The 22,576-nt window shown below is 43.6% G+C and overlaps 1 protein-coding gene across 1 annotated transcript in view; it reads right to left on the bottom strand.

Annotated features, from left to right (window-relative positions):
* The window catches only part of LRRC1 (leucine rich repeat containing 1), a gene marked incomplete at its 5' end in the record, with an annotated part of 63,476 nt that extends 40,905 nt beyond the window's left edge, over positions 1-22,571 (bottom strand). The window contains 2 exons of the mRNA XM_042823745.1: positions 14,071-14,188; positions 22,422-22,571. Of these exons, the coding sequence (XP_042679679.1) occupies positions 14,071-14,188; positions 22,422-22,571 (268 nt within the window). The remainder of the gene's footprint in view (positions 1-14,070; positions 14,189-22,421) is intronic.
* Between the last annotated feature and the right edge of the window lie 5 nt (positions 22,572-22,576).

Genomic DNA, 22,576 nt, shown 5'->3' with positions numbered 1-22,576 from the left:
CCTGCGGGCCCTCTGTGTAAGCCCTTGTTTATTATCATTGAGATCCAGCAAGAATGAAACAGACATGTTTGGTTTCCTTGTTTAACAACTTAAGATTTATATGATTTACCTGGGAAGGGATTTATAAAGAAGTCAAGTCTTAAAATAAAAATCAGACTTGTGCTTCCGGGGTTTTCCTATTTCCATTCTTTCGGCATAGTATTCCACCTGTTTCATCTCCTCACACATCAGTAGTCCCTTTTTATAGTAGGGACAAACAGCTAGGAACACTGACATCTAAATAACTACAAGAAAAAAGAAGTCATTATGAATGCCTGAATAATCAGAAGTAATAAATTCTTGCAACACATGAAGTTCTTAGAAATATTTGCCTGCCTCTAACGCCACAGACAGTAAAAGTAATGAAGTCACTGTAGGGACATTGTTGAGTCCTAAGAAACAGACAACTTTCTTTTTCTTTTTAAGCATTCATGTGAAAGCATTCCCTTTAGAAAGTGCTCTAAGGAATAGAAGCTGCACACAGAACTGAAAACTTCCCCCTTCCCTACACAGAGAGGAACATGAAATCAAAACAAAAATCATAACTGCATTTACAGTCTGCAAAGCTGCTGCCTTTAATCATATCAGTCCTCTACGTGAGCACTGTCTGTAGAAGCCTGAATTTACACTACAGGATTACTGAAGACAAAGGTCCTATCTACATTCAGCAGACATTACAAGCTCTGCCTGGCGTTACAGCAATGACAAATATGGACACTGCTAATCACCAGCAAATTCAGAAGTTCATTGTCCAACCATCTATTCCTCATACCACCCTTCTCGGGATAACCAGTTGGCAAACGAATAGAACAGCATTGGCTCACTTATTTTTTAATAGCTTTGTCCCTCTTGCACACCCTCTCTGCTTCCCCACATCAAAACTAGACATCATTTAACACGAGCCTTAATTAATTCAAAGTAGATCTTTATTTTGAACTATGGGAGCCCAGGTACTATTTGTCACTCCTGAGAGGAATGAGGGAAAGGCTGTTGATGTACTCTACCTAGACTTCAGCAAAGCCTTTGACAGTCTCTCACAGGCTTCTTCTGAGGAACCTGGCTGCCCGTGGTCTAACAGGTGTACACTTCTTTGGGTAAGGAACTGGCTAGAGGGCTGTGCCCAGCGGGTAGTGGTGAATGGAGTGAAGTCCAGCTGGTGACCTGTTTCAAGTGGTGTCCCCCAGGGGTCGGTACTAGGGCCCATTTTGCTTAGTACCTTTATTGATGACCTAGATGAGGGGATTGAGTGCACCCTCAGTAAGTCTGCAAATGACACCAAGTTGGGAGGTGGTGTCGATCTGCCTGAGGGTAGGGAAGCACCTGGATAAGCTGGATCACTGGGCTGAGGTGAATGGGATTGAGGTTCAACAAAGCCAAGTGCCAGGTCCTGCACTTTGCCACAATAACCCCATGCAGCAATACAGGCTTGGGGATGAGTGGTTGGATTACTGAAGAGGAAAAGGACCCGGAGGTGTTGGTTGATGCTCAGCTGAACATGAGCCAACAGTGTGCCCAGGAGGCCAAGAGGGCCAGCAGCATCCTGGCCTGCATTAGAAATAGTGTGGCCAGCAGGAGCAGGGAGGCGATCATCCCTCTCTACTCAGCACTGGTGAGGCCGTACCTCAAGTACTGTGTTCAGTTTTGGGCTCCTCACTACAAGAAAGATGTTGAGGCCCTGGAACGTGTCCAGAGAAGGGCAACGAAACTGGTGAGGGGTCTGGAGCACAAGTCTTATGAGGAGCGGCTGAGGGAGCTGGAATTGTTCAGTCTGGAGAAGAGGAGGCTCAGGGGAGACCTCATTGCACTCTGTAACTACCTCAAGGGAGGTTGTGATGAGGAGGGGTTTGGCCTCTTCTCCCAGGAAACAAATAGGACCTCAAGGAAATGGCCACAAATTGTACCAGAGGAGGTTTAGTTTGGACATAAGAACTTTTTCTCTCAGAGAGTGGTCAAGGACAGGAATGGCTGCCAAGGGAGGTGGTGGAGTTGCCATCCCTGGCAGTGTTCAAGAGGCATCTGGATGAGGAGCTACAAGACACGGGTTAGTGCTTGTGGTAGCAATAGTAATGGGAGGACGGTTGGACAAGATGATCTTGCAGGTCATTTCCAACCTTGCGATTCTATGATTCTATCATTATTTTACATCCTCAGATGTCTCAAAACAACTTATGTCTTTGCAGCCCAGTCAACGTCCACAACTTTTATACATGCATCTTTTTACACATACATCTTTTCTGCATACAGATACACATATCATGTGTGAATTATTCTTTTTCATTAAGTAAAAAGGAAACCTCAAGTAACTACACTTTAATTTTTTGAAAAACAACCTACATACACATGTATACGCATATATACATACCTAAAAATACAAAGCAGAAGATAAATTTTCAATGACAATACCAAGTCTCTGAAACTACGCATGCTATTGATTTCCTCTATCAACATGTGGCTTCACTGCCATGCTGTAAATATTTCCTTTTCTATTTCTATGCATTCTTAAGCCAAACTATTTTGATAATCTCCTTCTTTTACAAGTCTTAGCTATTATCTATAAAAGCTAACAGTTAATTATCTGAACTATGTAAAATATACTCTAATATTAACTGCAATATAGCTGCACACAAATTATTTATAACTTGGATGCATTTGCAAACAACAAAATCAGTTCTGGAATTAACGCATACTCTCTCAGCCTGCTTATTTCAGGCTACAAAATCATTACATGAGCAAAACTTATCAGTAGAAAATGGTAACAGATACAAGACAAATAAGAGAAATTCCAGTTTCATATTACACTTTTTCTTCGCGCTTAAAGTGCATTTTCCTCCTGCTGATGATGCTTTTGCAATTTGCTTTTCTCCTCTATCAAACTGGATGAAGAACAGAAAAAATAAATTGGTCCATCTCTTTAGATTGCAGATTGTTATATGTTCAGTAAGCAAAACAACATTGAAATATAAATATTGAAAAGATTTATCAGCCAGAACAGAAGCAGATTACTAGCAGACATTTTATCACTATGCATGATGACTACTATAGGATTACTTTGAACAAATAAGAGAAGAGAAAAGGAGCATTTTAGTATACGGCAAAAAAATCTGGAGTGATTATCATAGCAGAGGTGATGACAGTCCGTAACAGAAACACTGGCGTAATTAACTGAAATGCAATGCAGTATATCAAAGTACATTAAAAAGTCCATCTATCTCCTAATGGATTAAGCAGCTTTTGCCATTACTGCTTACTACTAGGTTTTGTTACAGACATTAACACATAAATCACTGCCAACATCAGCAGCAGTATGTTAGAATGCTTTTCTTGCCACCGCTGGATAACTGACTCAAATCCTACTTAAATATCTAGGATTCTTCTAATACCACACACTGATGAATGCTCCACGTTTATATGACGCTCCCAGATGTTCTGGCATACAGATTGTGCAGCACTGCTCATAGTAAAGCTATAACCAAGCATAAGCCCTGTGACGTACGACAGTGCAAATGCACCAGCAGGAAAAAATTCATGCCAGCAGAAAGTGGCAGTCATGTACGTAAGAGTGCATATACATATATACAAACACAGACACACACATTTCTATTCAAGATGCCTCTTCAGATATGCATCGTCCTAGGGAATTCTGTACTGTATGAGTGCAAGAATTACTAATAAAAAATCTTTTTACTTTCTGCTAATCTATTTTTGTTGAAGCTTTTTACAACAGCAATATGCCCCAATTCTTTCTCATCCCTTCTTCCCTTCCTCTGATGGCTGCAGGAGTTGGGGAGGAAGAAAATCTTCATTTTAAATTGATAAAGCCTTTTGTGCAGCACTTTTTACTGTGTCTTTATACAAAATTTGAAAACCAGGCAATATTCTTTTCTTTATCCAAAGCCTATGTGGCCAGCATTCTTTACATACTCTGCAACAGTGAACATCATTTCCAATTATCAATATCAAGATAGCAACGGTCAGGAAGGTCATAGGCTGTGAGAGGACCATTAGATCAGAGCTACTTTCAGCTGCAAAGGCAACACGGAGCATTCTGCTTTGGTGGGGCTGGTTGATGAGCCACATCACATTTACACCCAGTAAACTCACTCCAGACTTAAAAACTATGAAACAAGGCAGCGCTATTCCTCAGGAGACAGATAACCAGACACTAAACAGATCGCGTTCATCCCGTTCAATACATGGAAGAATTTTCTCCTGTCTCTTCTCACATTACACATATATTGTATGCACGAGTTAAAGGCCCAGCCAGCCCATTATATTATCAAACACTGTGGTGCGTGAGCAAAGCAGGAGTCATGACGTTCCCCTTCCTTTCATAAGAACATGCACCGGTTTGTGTTGGAAGGGAACCCAAAGCCCACCCCGTGCTGTGGGCAGGGCTGCCTCCCACCAGCTCAGCTGCCCAGGGCCCACACAGCCTGGCCTTGAGCACCTCCAGGGATGGGGCACCACAGCTCTCTGGGCAGCTGTGCCACTGCCTCACTGCCCTCTGCACAAAGAGTTTCCTCCTAATAACTAACCTAGATCTCCTCTCTTTTAGCTTAAAACCAACTCCAAGTGGTCCTTGCCGTCCATAGCACAGAGCCTCGAAGGCTGAAGCCTGACTCTGAAAAAGCTCTTCCACCCTGCTCACCACCTCCTCCACCTTCCAAGCTTGAGAGGAACAAACTATTCAATTAATCAAATGTCTTGCGAGGAGGAATTTGTGCTGCAAATGTTTATTTGCCTTTGCAGAGGGCTCTTCAGCTGCTAAGCTCAGCTGAGGAGGCTGTTATCTCACAGCAACAGGGCACCTCTCTCCCTTCCTGAGGGGTTGCTTCCTCCAGCAAGACAGCTGAAGAAGGGTTAAATCTCCCTCCCTGTCCACATTAAGATCATGAGTGGAATGATGACCTTATTCTTTTTTTTTTTTTTTCATTCTAAAAAGGTTCTGCTACAAGCCCTGAAGGATGAAGTAATCAGCCTCTTTACCTGAAGTGTTACAATTTCTGGGACAAAATGTGACAAGAGTCATGTTGTTCTTGCAAAGTCTATTATGATTGAGTGGCTCTTGTACAAGTTGTAACATTTCCCTTTTGAAACTCTGAGGCTGAGGATATACAAAACACAAAAGAAACAGCTCTTTAAAGAACCGCCCTTACAGCTTTATGGAAAATACACAAACAGGTTCAGGTTGGGTTTTCTCAGCCAAATCCCTTACTATTTAATTAACAACAAACTGAAGTGAGGTAAGTATATCTCTTCTTCCTCCTCCTCCTCGTTTCTGTACACTTCCCTCTTCCAAGGGAGGAGAGAAACAGGGAAAAATGTTGTTCACAAAAGAGCATTTCATAGATACATAAAGAGTAGAACGTCACTTAAAAGAAAACTGTATAAAGACTTAAAAATCTGGTTTTTTGAACAGTTAACACACTGAAAATCAACAGACTGTGCTTCCTAGCTGCAGCAACAATCAGAAATGTGGGATCACATGCTGCAAATGGTAAGCATGAGAAAAAGAAAAGGGCCAGGGCTGAGGGAAATTCAAAGATTAGATCACAGGGAAACAGTAATTTCAGGTGAATTCAGCAGAACAGCCGGACCTCAGCAAGGAATTACATCTTCTGCTTTTCATCAGCAGCTAACAGCAAGGTTGTTAAACGAGGATAGGAGATGCCTTTATGAGGATTTCTGTCTTGGACCTTGAAGTTAGAAGAAATTAAATCACAGAATCATAGTATCATAGAACGGTCTGGGTGGAAAAGGACCACAACGATCATCTAGTTTCAACCCTCCTGCTATGTGCAGGGTCATCAACTACTAGACCAGACTGCCCAGAGCCACATCCAGCCTGCACATCCATTTTATGAAAGCAAGGAAAAAAAGAAAAGTTAAAACTAGTATTCTAGTTTTGAGAAGCTGAGAAGCTGCAGATGACAGATACTGTGTAAGTACTGCAACAGTCAAGCTGCATATTTATTGGCATCTAACCTTCTCCACGAAAAGCCCCAAGAAGTTCTACAGAGAAAAGAGTGAACAAAGCCTGTTTGCAGATCCTCATTTTATGATCTCTAATCTAGATTACCCACAAACTGAAGTATTTATTTTAATGTCTCTCCCATACGGATTGACATTTAATGCTTGACCAAAGGTTTCTGTTTCCAGCTTGGCCTACTGGTTTCAGAAAAGCCCCACCTTTGAAACCTATGTCTCCTTTTGAATTTGGATGAAGCTATCAAATTTGCTAGATACACATTAAGGTTGCTAGATACCTAAACCATCACAGTTCCCTTAGAAAAACAGTAAAATCTGGCATAATGTACCATGATGGAAAAATCACTATGTTGCAAAATTCTAGTAGTCTGCAGTAGACATAGAAACATAGAATCCCAAGGTTGGAAATGACCTGCAAGATCATCTAGTCCAACCATCCTCCCATCACCACTGCTACCACAAGCACTAAACCATATCTTGCAGCTCCTCATCCAGATGCCTCTTGAACACTGCCAGGGACGGTGACTCCACCACCTCCCTGGGCAGCCATTCAGTGCCTGACCACTCTCACATTTTTTGTCCCCAGCACTTTTCTTTAAGAATCGATCCCTAGCATTCACATTTGGGATACGAAGATGATATTGTGCTTTAAGCTCATGTTTTAAACTAACTTCAGAAGAGGTATGGGAAACAATACAAAGAAAACATGCCAACAGAAATTAGAATTGTCCAAAAATTACTCAAGAAAGCACACAAACACACCACTGTCAGCAGGCAACTTTCTGAAAGAGAGAAAAACCTGTTTTCTTCTGGTCTACAGATAGGCAGCCTTACTACCAATTAGCACCAAACAAACAAGAATAAAATCACTAGCCTGATTGCCAGACATAGGCTAGAACTTATCATTATCAGCAGTAGTGATCTGCTGCTATACAAACTACAGCAGTCACTGGTGGGATATCCCATGGTTTCCAGGTATTCACAACAAGGGTTACAGTGAGTGTATCCACAGCATGCATTCTTGTCAGGTAAGAACCATCTATCGCAGGAAAAGGAGTGCACAAAGGACACAAAGCAGTTCCGAAGGCAAAAAAGCAGCCTACCTAATCTAACTGCTGAATATTTTAACAACAAATGTCTGTTTGCAAACCATGCTGCCTCACTACACGTCTTGCTGCCTTCTTTTTCTTTCTTGCCCACTGAGCAAGTATTAACTTACAGAAATGTCTCAGCTTACTACTTACTGCCAGAACCATACCAGCCTATTTGTGTCAGGGCCACTAGTGCCAAGTGGAGGGGAAGAGGACTTCCATGGAGAGAGTTCACGAGCTGAAGAAGCGCAGCAGAGGCAGACACAGACACCTGAGGTTACACCAAAGACCAAAAAGCAGCAGTTGGTACATGAGAGTGTAGCTTGAAAGGAACTACAGGTCAGGTTTAGAAGCCTTAGAGTGTTTCTGCCTACCTAGCTGATGTTCTCACTGCAAAACAGCTGGGTCACCAGCCCAGGCTGACTTGAAACAAGCATTCAAGTCTCTTCCTCTCAGTCAGTACTTCTAATTTGAAAACACTGGTTATCTGGCTGTTTTGTGGGAATACTTACCCATTCTGTGGGCAGAAGGGAGGTAATTCTACAGAAAGGATGACAGGTATGTCTCTGATATCAGACAGCTGAATAGAAGGAGAAAGCATTGGTGTGCATGCCCCAACACAAACAAGCAATGTGAAGCCTTAAGAGTGAAGCAGCATCTCTACTGCTGCATTAACTGATGTTCTGTATGTCAGCCATGTGTGCTCACAAGCATCGTAACAAAGCTTTAAAATACTTCTGTGATTAAGATGTACACATCACACAATATGCAGCGATTGCGGTGTTCTCAGGATGACTAAGAAGTGTAAACAGACTTTTAAATAGATTGTAAAGCAGCTGAAAAGAATAAACCCTTCAAATAAGCAGTAATATCAATCAGAAATTAAATACTGTTGCTGTTGGTTTCTGAATGTACAATGATAACTGAATCACAGAATCATAGATTCCTTGGAGCTAGAAGGGACCTCTGATGGCCACCTAGTCCAACTCCCCTGCAACACCAAAGCTAGATCAAGTTGCCCAGAGCCTTATCCAGCCTCACCTTCAAAGTCTCCAGGAATTGGGCACCCACCACATCTCTGGGCAATCTGTTCCAGTGCCTCACCACCCTCACTGTAAAAGATTTTTTCCTTATATCTAACCAAAATCTGCCCTCCATGAGCTTGAAGCCATTTCCCCTTGTTCTGTCACCACAGACTCTGCTAAAGAATCTGTCCCCTTCTTTCTTGTAGCTCCCCTGTAGATACTGCAAGGCCTCTATCAGGTCACCTCACAGCCTTTTCTTCTCCAGGCTGAACAGCCCCAGCTCTCTCAGCCTATCCTTGTAGAAGAGGTGTTCGATTCCATGGATCATTTTTGTGGCCCTTCTCTCAGATCTATGTCTCTCCTGTACTGAGGACTCCACAGCTGGATGCAGTGCTCCAGGCGAGGTCTCACCAGCACACTGTAGAGGCGCAAAGAGTGAAGATAATATAAAATAAGAATTTCCCAGTCCACAAACATAAGCCATTTTGGAAGCAAGGAAAAGGTAAAAGAAGGTTCTCTGCACTTGGGACATCAGCTTGCAGCTGCCAGAAATTGATCTCAAAGATCTTGGACACAGGTCAGACTGTCAGCCCTTAGCAGCAGCAGGTCATCTCTTCTTACACTACCACGTTTGGATGCTTCTGAGGAATTTGCAATTATTTTTACATAAACTACTGCATGTTTGCCATAATGTAGCAATTGCGTCAAGATGGGACTTTAGAATTGCAGATCTTGGTTTCACCACACCTGTATCCAAAACAACTGCACTAAAACAGTGCCATAAGCCCAGTTTAACCAGAAACTGCAGAAATGTTATTAAATAGCCATTTCCACAGTACAGAACCAACTGCACATATCAAAATTGCAATATTATCATTAACAGAGTAACGAACCATTCAAAGTAAAGAATCATCCTGAGGACTCAGCATCATGCTGAGTCAAATATGTCTTAACAAGATCTGCCCACACACAGATTGCTTTAGTAGCTGCCACAGCCAACCTATCACTCCTGAGTTCAGCAAGTAACTGATTACAGCTGCACAGAGACAGGAATCAGAAACAGAGCCAGCGTAATCCATCTACAGAGACCATCAAAATCCACCTGATACTTTTCCACTGCTTTGAGACTCAAGGCTTGGACACAAGAGAAAACTTGAAGGTTAGCGAGAGCTTCCACAGAGGATCACTACTGTCTTGCTGCTAGCTAGAGAACAACAAGCAGCACAGATCTGGTCTACAGCCATTGCATCCACTTCATGACTAAGTTCTTGGTAAGCATATTTAATGAGAACAAAGAGAGTAGCATCAGAGAAGCCTGCCAGGCTTTTATCACAGAGACAGCAAACATACACAAGCACAAAAGGCTCATCCCCCACACAGGCAGGAGGGTTAGCCTTCATGGCAGGCAGGGGCACACAGCAGCACTGTGCAACGGGGCTCCCACACCTGGGGGCAGCCACCGAAGCCCAGCAGCCAGTGTTCGGTGGGAAAGCTCACAGGGGTTTTCTGTGGCTGAAACTGAAACGAACTGCTGAGCCACCTGTCAAAGGCTAGGAAAGGGACAGGAGCTTTAAAAAAATAAATAAATAAAAAAAATCCAGGACTCCACACTATAATATATTATTACGAGAAATTATGCCCGCTAGAAACTTACTTCAAATAAAAATACTATTACTAAGCAGGTTAATACCTGTGGGGCATTTTAAAGAACATGCAATATCAGGAAAAGTGTAGCAGGGGAATCTGGAGGATTTAATATTTATCAAAGGCAAAGAAACAAGAAAGCGTTCTTGTGGCAGGGATGCACCAAAAAGGAATGAACCACATCTGCAGCAGCACGGCTTACACACACAGCAGACAAAATCCTGCATATAAGCATGTGTTACATTAACTGCAGAAACTTTATGCCATACTTCTTCTGTCTGGAGGAAGCTACAGAAGAAGAAAAGCCATTAGCATGGTAATGAATGTGAGATGGCAGGGCTTTAAGCTCTATGAGTTTAGCCCCCAGGGGTTGTGAAGAAGAAAAAAGGAGGAGGGGATGCTTCAAGAAATCTCTGCACGACCAGCAGCATGGGCAGCAGCCTGCTACAGTGCCAAAGGATTTCAAACAGTGGCACGTGCTCCTGGAGAGAAGGAAGCTTCAGCACAGCACCTGCTGAGCTACACAGAAAGAGCTGCAGGAATTGAGGCACATCTTCCTTGCCTTGGATTACATTACTTTTCTGAATCACAGGGTCTTCGGAGACTGAGAGTGGGTCCCACGTGCTGTGGGAAAACACAGAGCACACAAGCATTTCTTATTCTGCCTAGAGGAGAATCTCTCTTCTTCACCACGTAGGCAAAAACTTGATCTGAAACTCAATGCAAAGCACGGGAGCCCTGCCCAAATTGCGTGTATGTGCTTCAGCAAGCCAGAGTCCCTGAAAAAAATCCCTGGTGATGTGAGCATCCTGGACGGGATTTACCTGAATATGGGGCTTTGGAAGGATCCAGCAGTCATCTCAGACACACGGCAGATGAGCAGCAGAGTTCTGTGTGTCAGAGGATGCTACCTGGAACACTCATAGTCTTAGACACAACTTTGCCAGTAACCCTAAAAGCTCCAGCACCCACTGCTAAAATGCAGCAGGTCTGCTTTCTTTAGCTTTGAACCGGCTCACCAGCTGCTTGAACAACCTGACACTGAGGAGCAGAGATGAACTGTACTGACAGATAACCCTTCAAATGTTCACCCTCACTATGCTGTCTACTCAGCAAAGCTCTCCTCTGCCCTCTGATATTCCTATCTTTGGGCTTTTCATACTGCCTTTGCTCAAACATCAGCCTCATCAAGGCTAGAAAACACAGAGGGATGCTTCCTTTGAAACCTACATTAATTCATTCTCATAAAGGAATAAGAAATAGCATTAACGTGCAAAAAAGAAGGAAAACTTCAAGATCACAAGGCTCTTAGCCTTCCCCCCAAATCCTCCTCCCCTTGCACCAGTAAGGCTGTGCTGGTTTTTGTAACCAGAGCTCATTCATATATACTCCCGACAGTGAAAGGAAAGAGCATAGGAACATGAAGTTTACATCTGCAAAAGATCTTTACGTTTACTTTGAAGGATTCTTGCAGTTTGATACTCACTCATTAACCAAAAACTACTTAAAAGATCAACTGTGTACTCAATATACATGAATGTGTCTCAGATACTGTAAAGAACCTGGGAATGTAAGAAAGTCATACTTGAAGAGTTTCCCTGCTCACCTTTTCTGAGAGTCTATACAGAAAGCACATAACACTGCACTGCACAGGCACTCAGAGCTGGTGCCAGAGAGCCAGGAGAGATCCTGCCAGAGGGCATTGACCCACCTCCAAATACAGCACATCACCACTACACAAAATGCAGAGAAAATGCTTCCACTAAGGCCTGGAAGTGTCCTGAAGTTCAGCCGTACAAGTCACACATCAGCTCAGGGAACTTCAAAGATCAAATGCAGACCAAAGGATTAGATGGAAACAAGGAAGGATGACATGTTACCATTTTATTAAGAGGGAGATGGCAGTACTTTCTTTGTTTATTCTAAAGACTTTCCTCCTCTGAGGAGGAGGAGAGGTTAAAATATAAAGGGCTACTACTGTACACGGATCGTTAAGTGAATTTATATTTGCATTTTTAAGCTCTTGAGGAAACAGAATGGCCAGAACTGAAAGCAATTAGCGCAGTGAACCAGACAGCTAAAATAACAAAAAACACAGAACAATGATCTCTTATTTCCCGAGTTCAGATGTCACCATCACACTTTTCTATTCATGCAGCATAGTGCATTTTGAAAAGCTGGGCTGTTTTTCTGTGCCTGAAAAGAATACAAAGAGTTCCTATTTTTTTTTATTTTTTTCCTCCAAGTAGTTTAGTAATTAGAAAAACAAAAAGCGAGGAAATGCAAACCACTGAACAGGAGAAATCTTTGTCGGGTTGCAGATCTAACATACTGGAAGTTGGATTCAAAATACAAAAGTTAAGAAACAAAAATATTGCAAAAAAGCCAAAACCTTGTATGAGAATTTCCCCCTGCAGCATCACATATGGTGCGTGTTTTGCCATTTAACTCCGAGAGCCAAACGAGTTGCATGACAACCTAAACACGACTAAACAGTGGAAAGTAACATCAGTCATCTTCTGTTGCGCAGTGGTTTCCCTGTACCACCTCACGGTGAGTTTCGGTGTTAAGCCGAAGAGTCAAATTGTGCGTTAACTGTGAGTGTCCTCTGGGACAGCAGTACCAGTCACCTTCTGCAATGAATCACAGAGAGGAATCAGCAACGCAATAAAACGCATGATTAACACTGAACTTTGGATGCAGGAAAGAAATTGCTTCCCGCAACCTGCGTACGTCCAACACATCACTTCAGAAAACACTTCCTCGCGCAGTAACTTCTAATGACACGCATGCACCTACCCGGCCATAAATGTTCACACCATCTGTTCTTGTTACAGTTGAGCTCTCAAGCCAACTTTCAAGTCAGGCTGACAATAGCTCACATGGCTCTGATCCATCAGCTCTTTTGCAGCCAGTAATTCATTAGCAGAAAGAACTACTCAGCCAGCACAGTATTTCCTTTTCACTGAGATCTGTCACAGACAGCACCAATCTCAGCCAAACTCAGTAGCCAAAAATACTGCACCAACGAACACTCATCTATTTCTAAAATATTTTAACTAATGTGATTTTTCTGTTTTTCAGACCATTTCTTTCCAGTTTTCTTCTCTTCCAAGGCTTGCAAATGTGCATGGCATTATATGGTTCACAGATTATTTTTTTTTTCCAGAAACTGCCTAGAGACTCATTACGCATCAGTTATATTGTCAGATAGCATTAAAAGCACCAAACTAATAAAGGGTAGATATAAAATGCAGATAGTTACAGGGAGGTGAGGTGACAGCTGAACATTCTTCTGTGACAAAGAGTCAATGTGATATTACAGTGTAACAAAAACAAGGCTTCCTTGTGCAGTACTTCTTCTCCTAACATTCAGTTACAGCCCTCTCCTATTTACAAGGCTGCACAGCCGTGCCCGGCCCAGCCCACCCGTCACACACCTCAGAGAGCATTCTGCACATATACGAGGAATACAAGGAAGCAAAAATAGCTGACAGTTGCCCTAATTTGTTAACACTGATTCACTCTTTCTAGACCACTGGGTCATAAGGCCGCTTAAAGGTGACCCAGCAGGCCCTGACCTTCTTTGAGAATTGCTAAGTTCACCAGGATACAAGAAAACAGCCAAATCCAACCCGTTTTCACGCCACCATGGCTTAGGACAATTTAAGCAGCATCAGCAACTTAACAGCAGAATGACAAACCCATATGGTTTCTAACAACATATTTTAAAATACAGTTTCTACCAGCATCCTTTTCTGAATTTCTCTCCATCAATAACAAAACATTCATTTACTAGAAGCAAAATGAGAAACACAAGCATTCGGACTCTTGTTAATGACAGGAAAAGAGGGGAATAGAAAGAAAGAACTGGATTTTAACCCAGAGGTACCTTTTCTGGGACAGACAGGAGTTCTCTTTTCTCTCACTCTCTTTTTCTTTTTAAATTCTAAGCATTTTGGAGAGCTCAGGGGAAGAAATCAACACAGTGACAGATAAAAAATAGGGTTTCAAGCATTCTACAAACTGGAAAATAAAGCAGGCTCTCAAAAAGGCAGAACTAAAGCCCAGCATTATTTTATTGTTATATTTCTACCACTGCCTCTCTTCTGCTCATTCCCTCCTATCCATTTGGAACTTCAGCTAAATCAACGCATCACACAGAAAAGCATTCTGTGAGACACAGACAGCAGCTTCAGAGACAGAAAAACGCTACTAACCCAGCTGTGTAGATCCTGTGATACGACAGTACAAAAATCAAAGAAATTAACTTTGCAGCTCACCATTTCGAGACAAATCCAGTTCCACCAGCTGCATGAAATTCGCTATTTCTGGAGGGAGCCGCTGGATTTCATTATCACTTAGTCCAAGTTTCCGTAACTTCACAAGTTGGAAGAAAGGCTGAAAGAAAGAGAAACTCAGTGTCAGAAGACATTTGTAAAACTCACACGAATGCGATAAGCGATGAGCAACAACACAACGTGAAAGTTACACTGGAAGCTGCTCACCTCATTTGAGCTGAAGTTATTGCTTAGAATTGGTTATGCTTCTTTAAGACCTCTTTCAGAACTGCATCAGAATGAATGCTTTAATTTTTGCATGCGAACACTAACTGCAAAGCTAGCCAGTAAAGATCATAGCAGATTTACGCTAGTGAAATCCAGAGTGCCTGCTTCAAAATCATTAATGGGGTGAGGTTATCCATCAGGGTAATTAAAAGCATCCTAATTACACACCAGGGCTCATTAGGAAGTTAATGCACAGAGGCACTTCTAAAGGATGATCCAGAAAACCCACACAGAGGGGCTGCCAAGGTCTTCGTAACAGGCGACTGCAGGAACCAACTAGGTTATGGAGCTGCTCTCCCCCAGGAACACCTCCTTTCCAGTCTCATAAATCCCACGTTCCTGTCTGGAGACTGGCCCCATTTCAGAAGGACTAATGAAAGTTGTGTGTGATGCACATGACTTCAAGCCTCTCCAGCACAAAGAGGAACCAAAACACCATCTGGCTCTATGATCAGCTTCTCCAGCCTCTCACACAGGCGTATGTACAGCCATGTTTCTGCAGTCTATGTCCAAGGGTGATGGCGGATACTGCAACAATTGCTTACCAACTGCTGGCACAACAGGGATGAACAGTACATGCAAAGCAGGCAGGACACTAACTCACCCCCAAGCTACGTCCTGGCAGCCCTCAGGAAAAAAGAGCCATCAAATGAAACCAGCCAAGTATGCAAAGGGCATCTTCACGGCACAGACTCATAGGCACTGCAAGTCACATCAGCCTTGCACTGCACTTATCAGGTGCAGAAGCAGCTGCTAATTGAGAGACAAAAAATGGTCTCTAAAAAGCTACTAAGACACAGGCATCCCTGGTGAGGGCCAAGAGCCCGTATCACAGCTTTTCTCTCTTCCAGACAGGCATTTGAAAAAGCCCAAAGCCCCATTCCTGGAGGTGTTCAAGGCCAGGTTGGATGGGGCCCTGGGCAGCCTGATCTAGTATTAAATGGGGAGGTTGGTGATCCTGCCCATGGCAGGAGGTTGGAGATTCATGATCCTTCAGATCCCTTCCAACCCTGGCCATTCTGTGATTCTGTGACTTGACAAAGTGACTGCAAGTGGTGGGGATCTGGGCAGAAATCCGTATTGTTAACTACATGGAGTCTTGACGTTGAGTTCCATGTCCCTGGGCTGCACAGACAATTCTGCACAGCAGTCAGAACTGGCCCACTTGATTACCTGTGATCCATTCTTGGAAATGAGCACCTCCATTTTGTGGGGGTTTTTTTGTTTTGTTTTTTGTTGGTTGGGGCTTTTTTTGTTTCTCTGTTGTAAGTGCTGGAGTGCATATAGCGCATATCACAATTCATAATTACATTTTCCTATCCTTAACATCTTCTAAACCAAAGGCATTCTTTTTTGCTAAATGTTTGTTAATGTGATAAAACCAACAGTCAGACAGAAGCCTAGAAAAGCACTTAAAGACACATTTGTTAAAACACAGCAGGATTACATTCCACAGAAGAGATCCCAATCTGTCCTAGTACCGTCCAGAAAATTCTTGGCAAGACCTACTGAAAAGGTGTCTCGCTGCAGTTTTTTCTCAGCCAGTTTGTAGCTGCTGAGCCATGCAACAAACACCAATGTGCTGATAAAAGCCTTCTCATATGCAACAGTTGTCCTTGCAAGAGATCCTTCACAATCACAAATGAGAAAAAATAGAAGAACACAATAAAAAGACAGAAGATTAAGAGACAAAATGATCATTAAAAAGATATTGAGAGGTGAGGATCCACTGGAAGGCTTGCAAGCCCTCACCTCACCCACTGTCAGGGATGGATGCATTTATTTACTGGATGTGCAAAGCACGCCTGTGCAACAAACAAATTACACAACCTCTACCTCTAAAGGCACTCTTGGTTCTGTAACAGACCACTTAAAATAAATGCAAACCGGGAGCCCTGTTTCTAGCTTTCATGACAACTTCTAATGCATGACACCGTTTCCTTGATCAAATCATCAAGTGCAGTTATGTGAATGGTGTTTCTTTGAACTTCGTGCTTTCTTGGTTTTTTTTTTCCTTTAAACTACAGAACATAACAACCCCTGCCTGCTCAGTACATCCTACTCCCTTGCAGTAACTGCTCATCCTTTATCCAAGGCACAACATGAATGCTCTTGAGCACTACTGCAGTCAAACAATAACTCCTTTCTGCTGTATTTGTTTCACCTGTCAGAAAGTCCACAGGGAAGACAGGGAATCAAGAGTGTGTGGAACAGAGTTCAGCAACTGTAAATATATATAGCAATATTTGTTATGGCTTCATCATTCAGAAATGGCTACACCAATCAGAAATGTTTCCAATGTATTACATCAAACAGAATTCAGTTTCTATTTGAAAAGCCGTAACAGCTGAAACTCATTGCAGCTCCTGCGTTGAGGCAATCCAGGGCACAGCAGAACATCCCCACAACATGCTGTAATAGCAGGGTTTGACTGCAGACCCGATGTCTCTATGTGTATCTTGGCAACACTTTTAATACTGCTCAGTTAAGCCAGCCTAATTAACAGCACTTCAATGAGACAAATAATTCCATGAGCATCAGCACTAACAGAGCCTACAACTTTCTATTTAGCAGCAATTTCCAGCCTGAAATTGAAGCTTTTCTTACTATCAAAGAACGTATAGAGGTTTCTCTTATACATCTTGAATGGAGCCATTTTCTCACTGGAAAACTAATCAAGCCTCATCCACTCAGCCCTATATTTAAAAATAAATACAAAATAAAACCACGCCAACACTTCATTCTGGCAAAATTGGGTTCATGTCAGCCAATGGAAGAAGAAAGAAAACAGAAACAGACTGAAGAGATAAGCAAGCAACTCACAGAAAGAGCAGCTCATGTGAGCAGAGGGGTTTATTTGTTACAATGCAAGTGGCACTCTTGATTCTACAAAGGAAAGTTAACAGAATTAAGCCAAACCGGCAGGATTGATAGAACTCAAGATTTTCCCTCGGGAAAGTGGCCAAAACGATGCTCATTCCTTGAATGAATCACTTGTGCAACAAAAACATGAATGCCCAAAAACGCTGCCTGAATTCTTCAGCACCTTTCCTCAAAAAAAAAACAGATGGAAACAGCTGTCAACTGAAATCAAAAACACAGCAGGGCAGGAACACCTACTTGGAGCTACAGCTGTGTAAGGGGAGGAGCAGCATTTCAGTGCTAGAGCCTTCTAGTACTAGAGACACAGCAAAGCAAAACTCCATTTGGCACAGGTAGCACAAATAAATGATAGCAGTTTGAAGCAGAAGGTCATTACTAGCAGTAAAGACAACAAATATTAGAGACGAATGTAATCTACTGACTAATTTTCAGCAGAAGTGAGAACGAGAGGGAGAGGAGGAGCGCTACAAATTATCTCCAGGGTTGCAGGGTTGTATTTACACAGGAGAAAGATTTATTTACTTACATATTCTGTTGTCGCATGCACTTGAGCTGTTGCTGACATGCTTAAAAGTTTGTAAGTGCTTGCTTTTATGTCACATTTCCCTTTGACACCACGCTGTCTCTGCTTGTGAGAATTCATCAGTGGTACTACAGTACCTTACCAGGTCCTGATTCTTACTTTACACATTTTCCAAAGTTGTCAATGACCAGCTAAAAGACATCTAAAGGAGTAATGCCTTTGCCATGAGGGAGTCAGCTTGTCCATCAGGATCCCCCAGGGCCTTTTTCTTCAAAGCTGCTTTCCAGCTGATTGGCCCCTATACAGCCTGTACAGCAGCACAGGTGAATCCTCCCCAGGGGCAGAACTCTGCATTTCTCTTTACTGAGCTTCACGAGATTCCTATCTGTCCATTTCTCCAGCCTGCCAAGGTCCCTATGGATCACAGAACAACCTGCTGATGGATCAGCCCCTCCTCCCAATTCTGTCTCATTTGCAAACTTGCTGATGGAGCACTCTGTCCCATCACTCAGGTTATTAATGAAGATGTTAAGTACTACTGACCTCAGTATCAATGTCTGGTTACACCATTAGGGAATTACCTCCCCCTGGACTTTATAGCACGGATGACTGTTCCTTGAGTCTGGCAAGTCAGCCCTTTTTCAGTCCACCTCACTGTTCACTTATTCAGTCCATACTTTCTCAACTTGTCCATGAGGATATGGGAGACAGCACTGAAAGCCTGGCTAAAGTCAAGACAAGCAACATCCACTGCTCTCCCCAGCCACCAAGCCATTCATCTCACTGTAGAAAGCTACCAGGTTGATGAAGCACAATTTCCCCTCCATAACTCCGTGCCATCTTCTTGTCCTTTATCTGGCTGGAGCTGGTTTCCAGAAGGATTTTCACCATTACCCCCATAGGTGAGGCTGATCAGCCCGTAGTTTCCAACTCCTATCTTCAAGAAGGAAGATGTGGTATTACCTTTCTTCTGGTTCTCTGGAATCTCCCCTGGTTACTGAGACCTTCTGAATATAACCAAGAGTGGCTTCACAGTAAAACTAGCCAGCTCACTCAGCATTTGTGGGTCCATCCTGCCAGGTCCCATGCACTTGTCTATGTTCACACTATTTAAATGTTCCCTAACCTGATCGTCCTCCACTAAAAGCAATTCTTCTTTTCTCCAGACATTTCCCATTGATCTCAGGGACCCAGGATTGCTGAAGACCAGCCTTAACAGGAGACCAAGATGAAGCTGGCTTTCAGTACCTCCGCTTTTTCTGTGTCCTCTGTCACCATTTCAGCATTCTCTTTGCCACACTCAAAAGCAAATTTTCCCTAGTCTGTCTTTTGCTGCTGATATACTTACTGATTATCATTTTGTCCTTATTAGCCCTTCCTAGACTCAATTCCAAATGGGCTTTGACCTTCTTAACTACATACAGTGTCCCTGGGGCACTCCCATGTCAACTGTCAACACTCCATCCTCTTCTACGCTTCCTTTTTGTCTGAGTGTTTCAGGAGCACCTGTTCATCTACACAGACTTCCTACCACTTTTGCTTGTTTTCCTGCTCATCAGAACGGTCTTCCTGAGCTTACAGAAGGCGACCAATGAAAATTAACTCTCTCTCCCATACCCCGCTCCTCTCCAGGATGGTCTCCCACAGACTGTTCCAGGCACATTTCTGAACATGCCAAAATCCGCTCTCCTAGAGCCAATATTCATCCACTGCAACAGTCCAGCCATGTTAGATACCACACATCTCCACAGTACCAATGAGATCTATCAATTTCAAAAAGCAAATAAAATGTACTAGATTTACACTTTGAGAAGGGACAGTTACAACCTATACACAGACAAACCTAAAAAGAAGTTTAGAATATCAGTTCATTCCACACCAGAATACCAGCTGTCAACCAAGCTGCGTCAGGAAAGAAATTATGGCAGAACGGTGAAATTCAGTCTAAGAGATATTTTCTAAAAACAAGGAGTGGTATGAGAAGAACAGAGTGCTTTTTCTTAAAGAGCTTTCACAAGACTCTGGTATGATAACAGCACCCTGGATTTCAACACCCCGTGTAATAACGAGATGCACAGACACTGCCCAAGCTGAACGCTAAGCGGCTGCTCACGTTTCTCCAACACAGAAACTGGAGCATGGGAGGTGGCCACTGTCTAACCAGGTCCCTTGTGGAAGTGGTCTCACATCAGTCGAGGACCGGCACAGAGAAGCACTGGCATAGAACATAAAATTACAGATACAGCTATGGGCAAGCTGAAAGAAGTGAAATGACTGAGTTACATCAGATTAGGTCTACAAATCCTACATATAAATAATCCCCAAAAGAAGAAAGAGTTCAGCAGACCTTTAAGCTAAACTGAGTGCATACATAAAATTTTGCCTCTTTTTTTTTTTTCCCCCATTGGAGTTTTCATGTAAGCAACATCTGCTCAAAGTCTCATGAGAAAGTGGTCTTTTTCCTTTGAGAAAGCACCACAGTTTTGCTGTTAGACAAAACAGCAGCAAAACAAGAGACAGAAATTACTTCCACTACTCAGCAGTGAGAAGAACACCGATGATTTAAGATAAAAGCTAAAATAAAATATTGCTGTCATGGGTTCTTAAGAAACTTCCATTTTCTAGGAAATAGGAGGAAAAAAACAATGCTGAGGTCCAGTTTGCTACAGCAAATTCAGAGACAGAGAGCAATTAAGCTGACAGGATGTACTGGCCCTTAAATTCTGATGCTCAGGAACAGGAGACAACGCTTAATTGACCACGGGCTGATCTATAGAATTGAAAGCACCCCATTTTTACCTGATGGTTTTCATCAGGTTCGCTATTGAAATGCATTGTGCAGAATGTGTTATTTTCTTCTATCAAAGCAATTTGCCAGAAAGCTTATTCTTCAGTGAAGTATAGCTCTTGACACGTAGCAAATGATACACTACACATTACAGCTTAGCCTTCAAGTTTTCACTCACAAGGAAAATAAAAATGGTTTAGGTTTAAGAAGAAAAACACAGACTACATTTTTTAAGTTGCTCTGAGCTCACAGGTGCCCACACAATACGTTTTTCCCAGTCAAATCAGATACAGCAAATATTCACTGGAAGGCTCTTGGATGGAATACTGCACACCCAACGCAGGAGGGATTTTTTAACAAGAGCCATACTCTTCAACTGGCCCTAAACAAAGGCCTTATTTTTAAGTCTGAAGGGTGCAGCTCTTTAATTTTTCTTGTAAAGCACAAGCAGTGAGAAGCATGTTGACAGCTAGAAATTGCTGTTCTGTGGGAAAATATCCACAACTGCCAAGAAAGGATAAGAGACCTCAGTATTGAGGAAAACCACCAGAAGCTTAACGGGCACAGCCTGCTCCTCCAGCACATCCCACCAGGCTGGCTCATCCTGCAGGAAGGGCAAGAGGAGACGATGGAACCTGCAAGGCGGCAGAGGAAGGGGAGGGAGCAGAGGGAGAGAGAGCAGAGCACAAAGAAAGAAAACATCTTCAAGGGCAGTCAAGAATCAGGCACAGAAGGGATGTGAGAGAGAGGAAGCAAGGAGCAGAAAGAGCGTTTAGACTGAAGGAAGTAAGCAAGATCCTGGGACATCCAAGGACATGGCAGGAAGGGAAAATATGCGTGGGCAGGGCAAGGAGCCTGAGACACCAGTGGTAGCAGCTAAGAAAGGTCACTGTCAACACAAACATGGGCAAGTTCTCTAGCAGGCTGCTGAGTAATGAAGCAGAACGGTTAGGGAGGCCTGGGAAAGGAAGAGGAGTGCTGAAATGGGAAACCAAAAGGATCTCTGTGCAACAGCAAGAGGATATTTTTATTTTTATTTTTTTTATTGAGTTGCTGTAAAATTTATTAATTTGTGTTCCTGGGAGGATGATGGGTATACATTTAAAGAAAAAGAAAAAAAAAAAAGTAGGGAAAAAGGGGGTCTCATCTTGGTTCATGTGTGCCTTAATACAGAAAAGGAGAAAACTAAGCGAGGAGCAGAAATAATGGGGAGGCATTCAGAGTTGTAGAACGGCTCTGGGCGGAAGGGATGTCAAAGATCACCTCGCTCCAACTGCCTCCTGTGCGCAGGGCTGCTGACTGCCACATCAAGCAGCAGCTCAGGCTGCCCAGGCCCCATCCAGCCCGGCCTCGAGCAGCTCCAGGGTCGGGGCACCCACAGCCGCCCAGCGGCCCGTGCCTGAGCCTCACCGCCCGCTCCGTGACAAACTGCCCCGACACCTGATCTCCATCTCCCCGCCTTTACTTTAAAACCATTCCCTCCCGTGTAAAAATCCGATCTCCCTCCTGCCAGAAGCTCCCTTTAAAGTACTGGAAGGCCACGAGTTTTTCCCGGACCCTCCTCTCCTCCGGACCGCACGAGCCCAGCTCCCTCAGCCTCCCTTCACAGGAGCGGCGCTCCAGCCCTCGGACCATCCTCGCGTCCCTCCTCCGGACCCACTCCACAACTCCACGTGTCTCTCGCTCTGGGCGCCCCACACCCGCACGCAGCACTCCAGGAGGGCCCCGCACGGCTGACCCTCGCTCTCCCGGCGCTGCGCGGCGGCCACCTGCCGGGCTGCTCACCTGCGCCCTCCCTCCGCCGCGCTCGAGCGACGCGGCGGCGCTGGAACCGGTTTCGTCCCGCCCGCCCCTTCCCCTCCCCGCGCTCACCTTGGGCAGCTCGCGGAGCTGGTTGGCGTCCAGCAGCAGCTCCTCCAGGCTGCGGCTGTAGCGGTAAATCTCCTCGGGCACGGCGGCCAGAGAGCAGTGCCGCTTGTCGATAGACTCCACGTGACGGTTGCACCGCCACAGGGGGATGCAGTGGA

Source organism: Centrocercus urophasianus, unplaced genomic scaffold, assembly GCF_019232065.1.
Source record: "Centrocercus urophasianus isolate 14NV4802_14NV808 unplaced genomic scaffold, USGS_Curo_1.0 seq_10, whole genome shotgun sequence".
Taxonomy (NCBI): domain Eukaryota; kingdom Metazoa; phylum Chordata; class Aves; order Galliformes; family Phasianidae; genus Centrocercus; species Centrocercus urophasianus.
The sequence above is the reverse complement of the archived record's forward strand: the minus strand, read 5'-3'. Positions and strand labels throughout refer to the sequence as shown.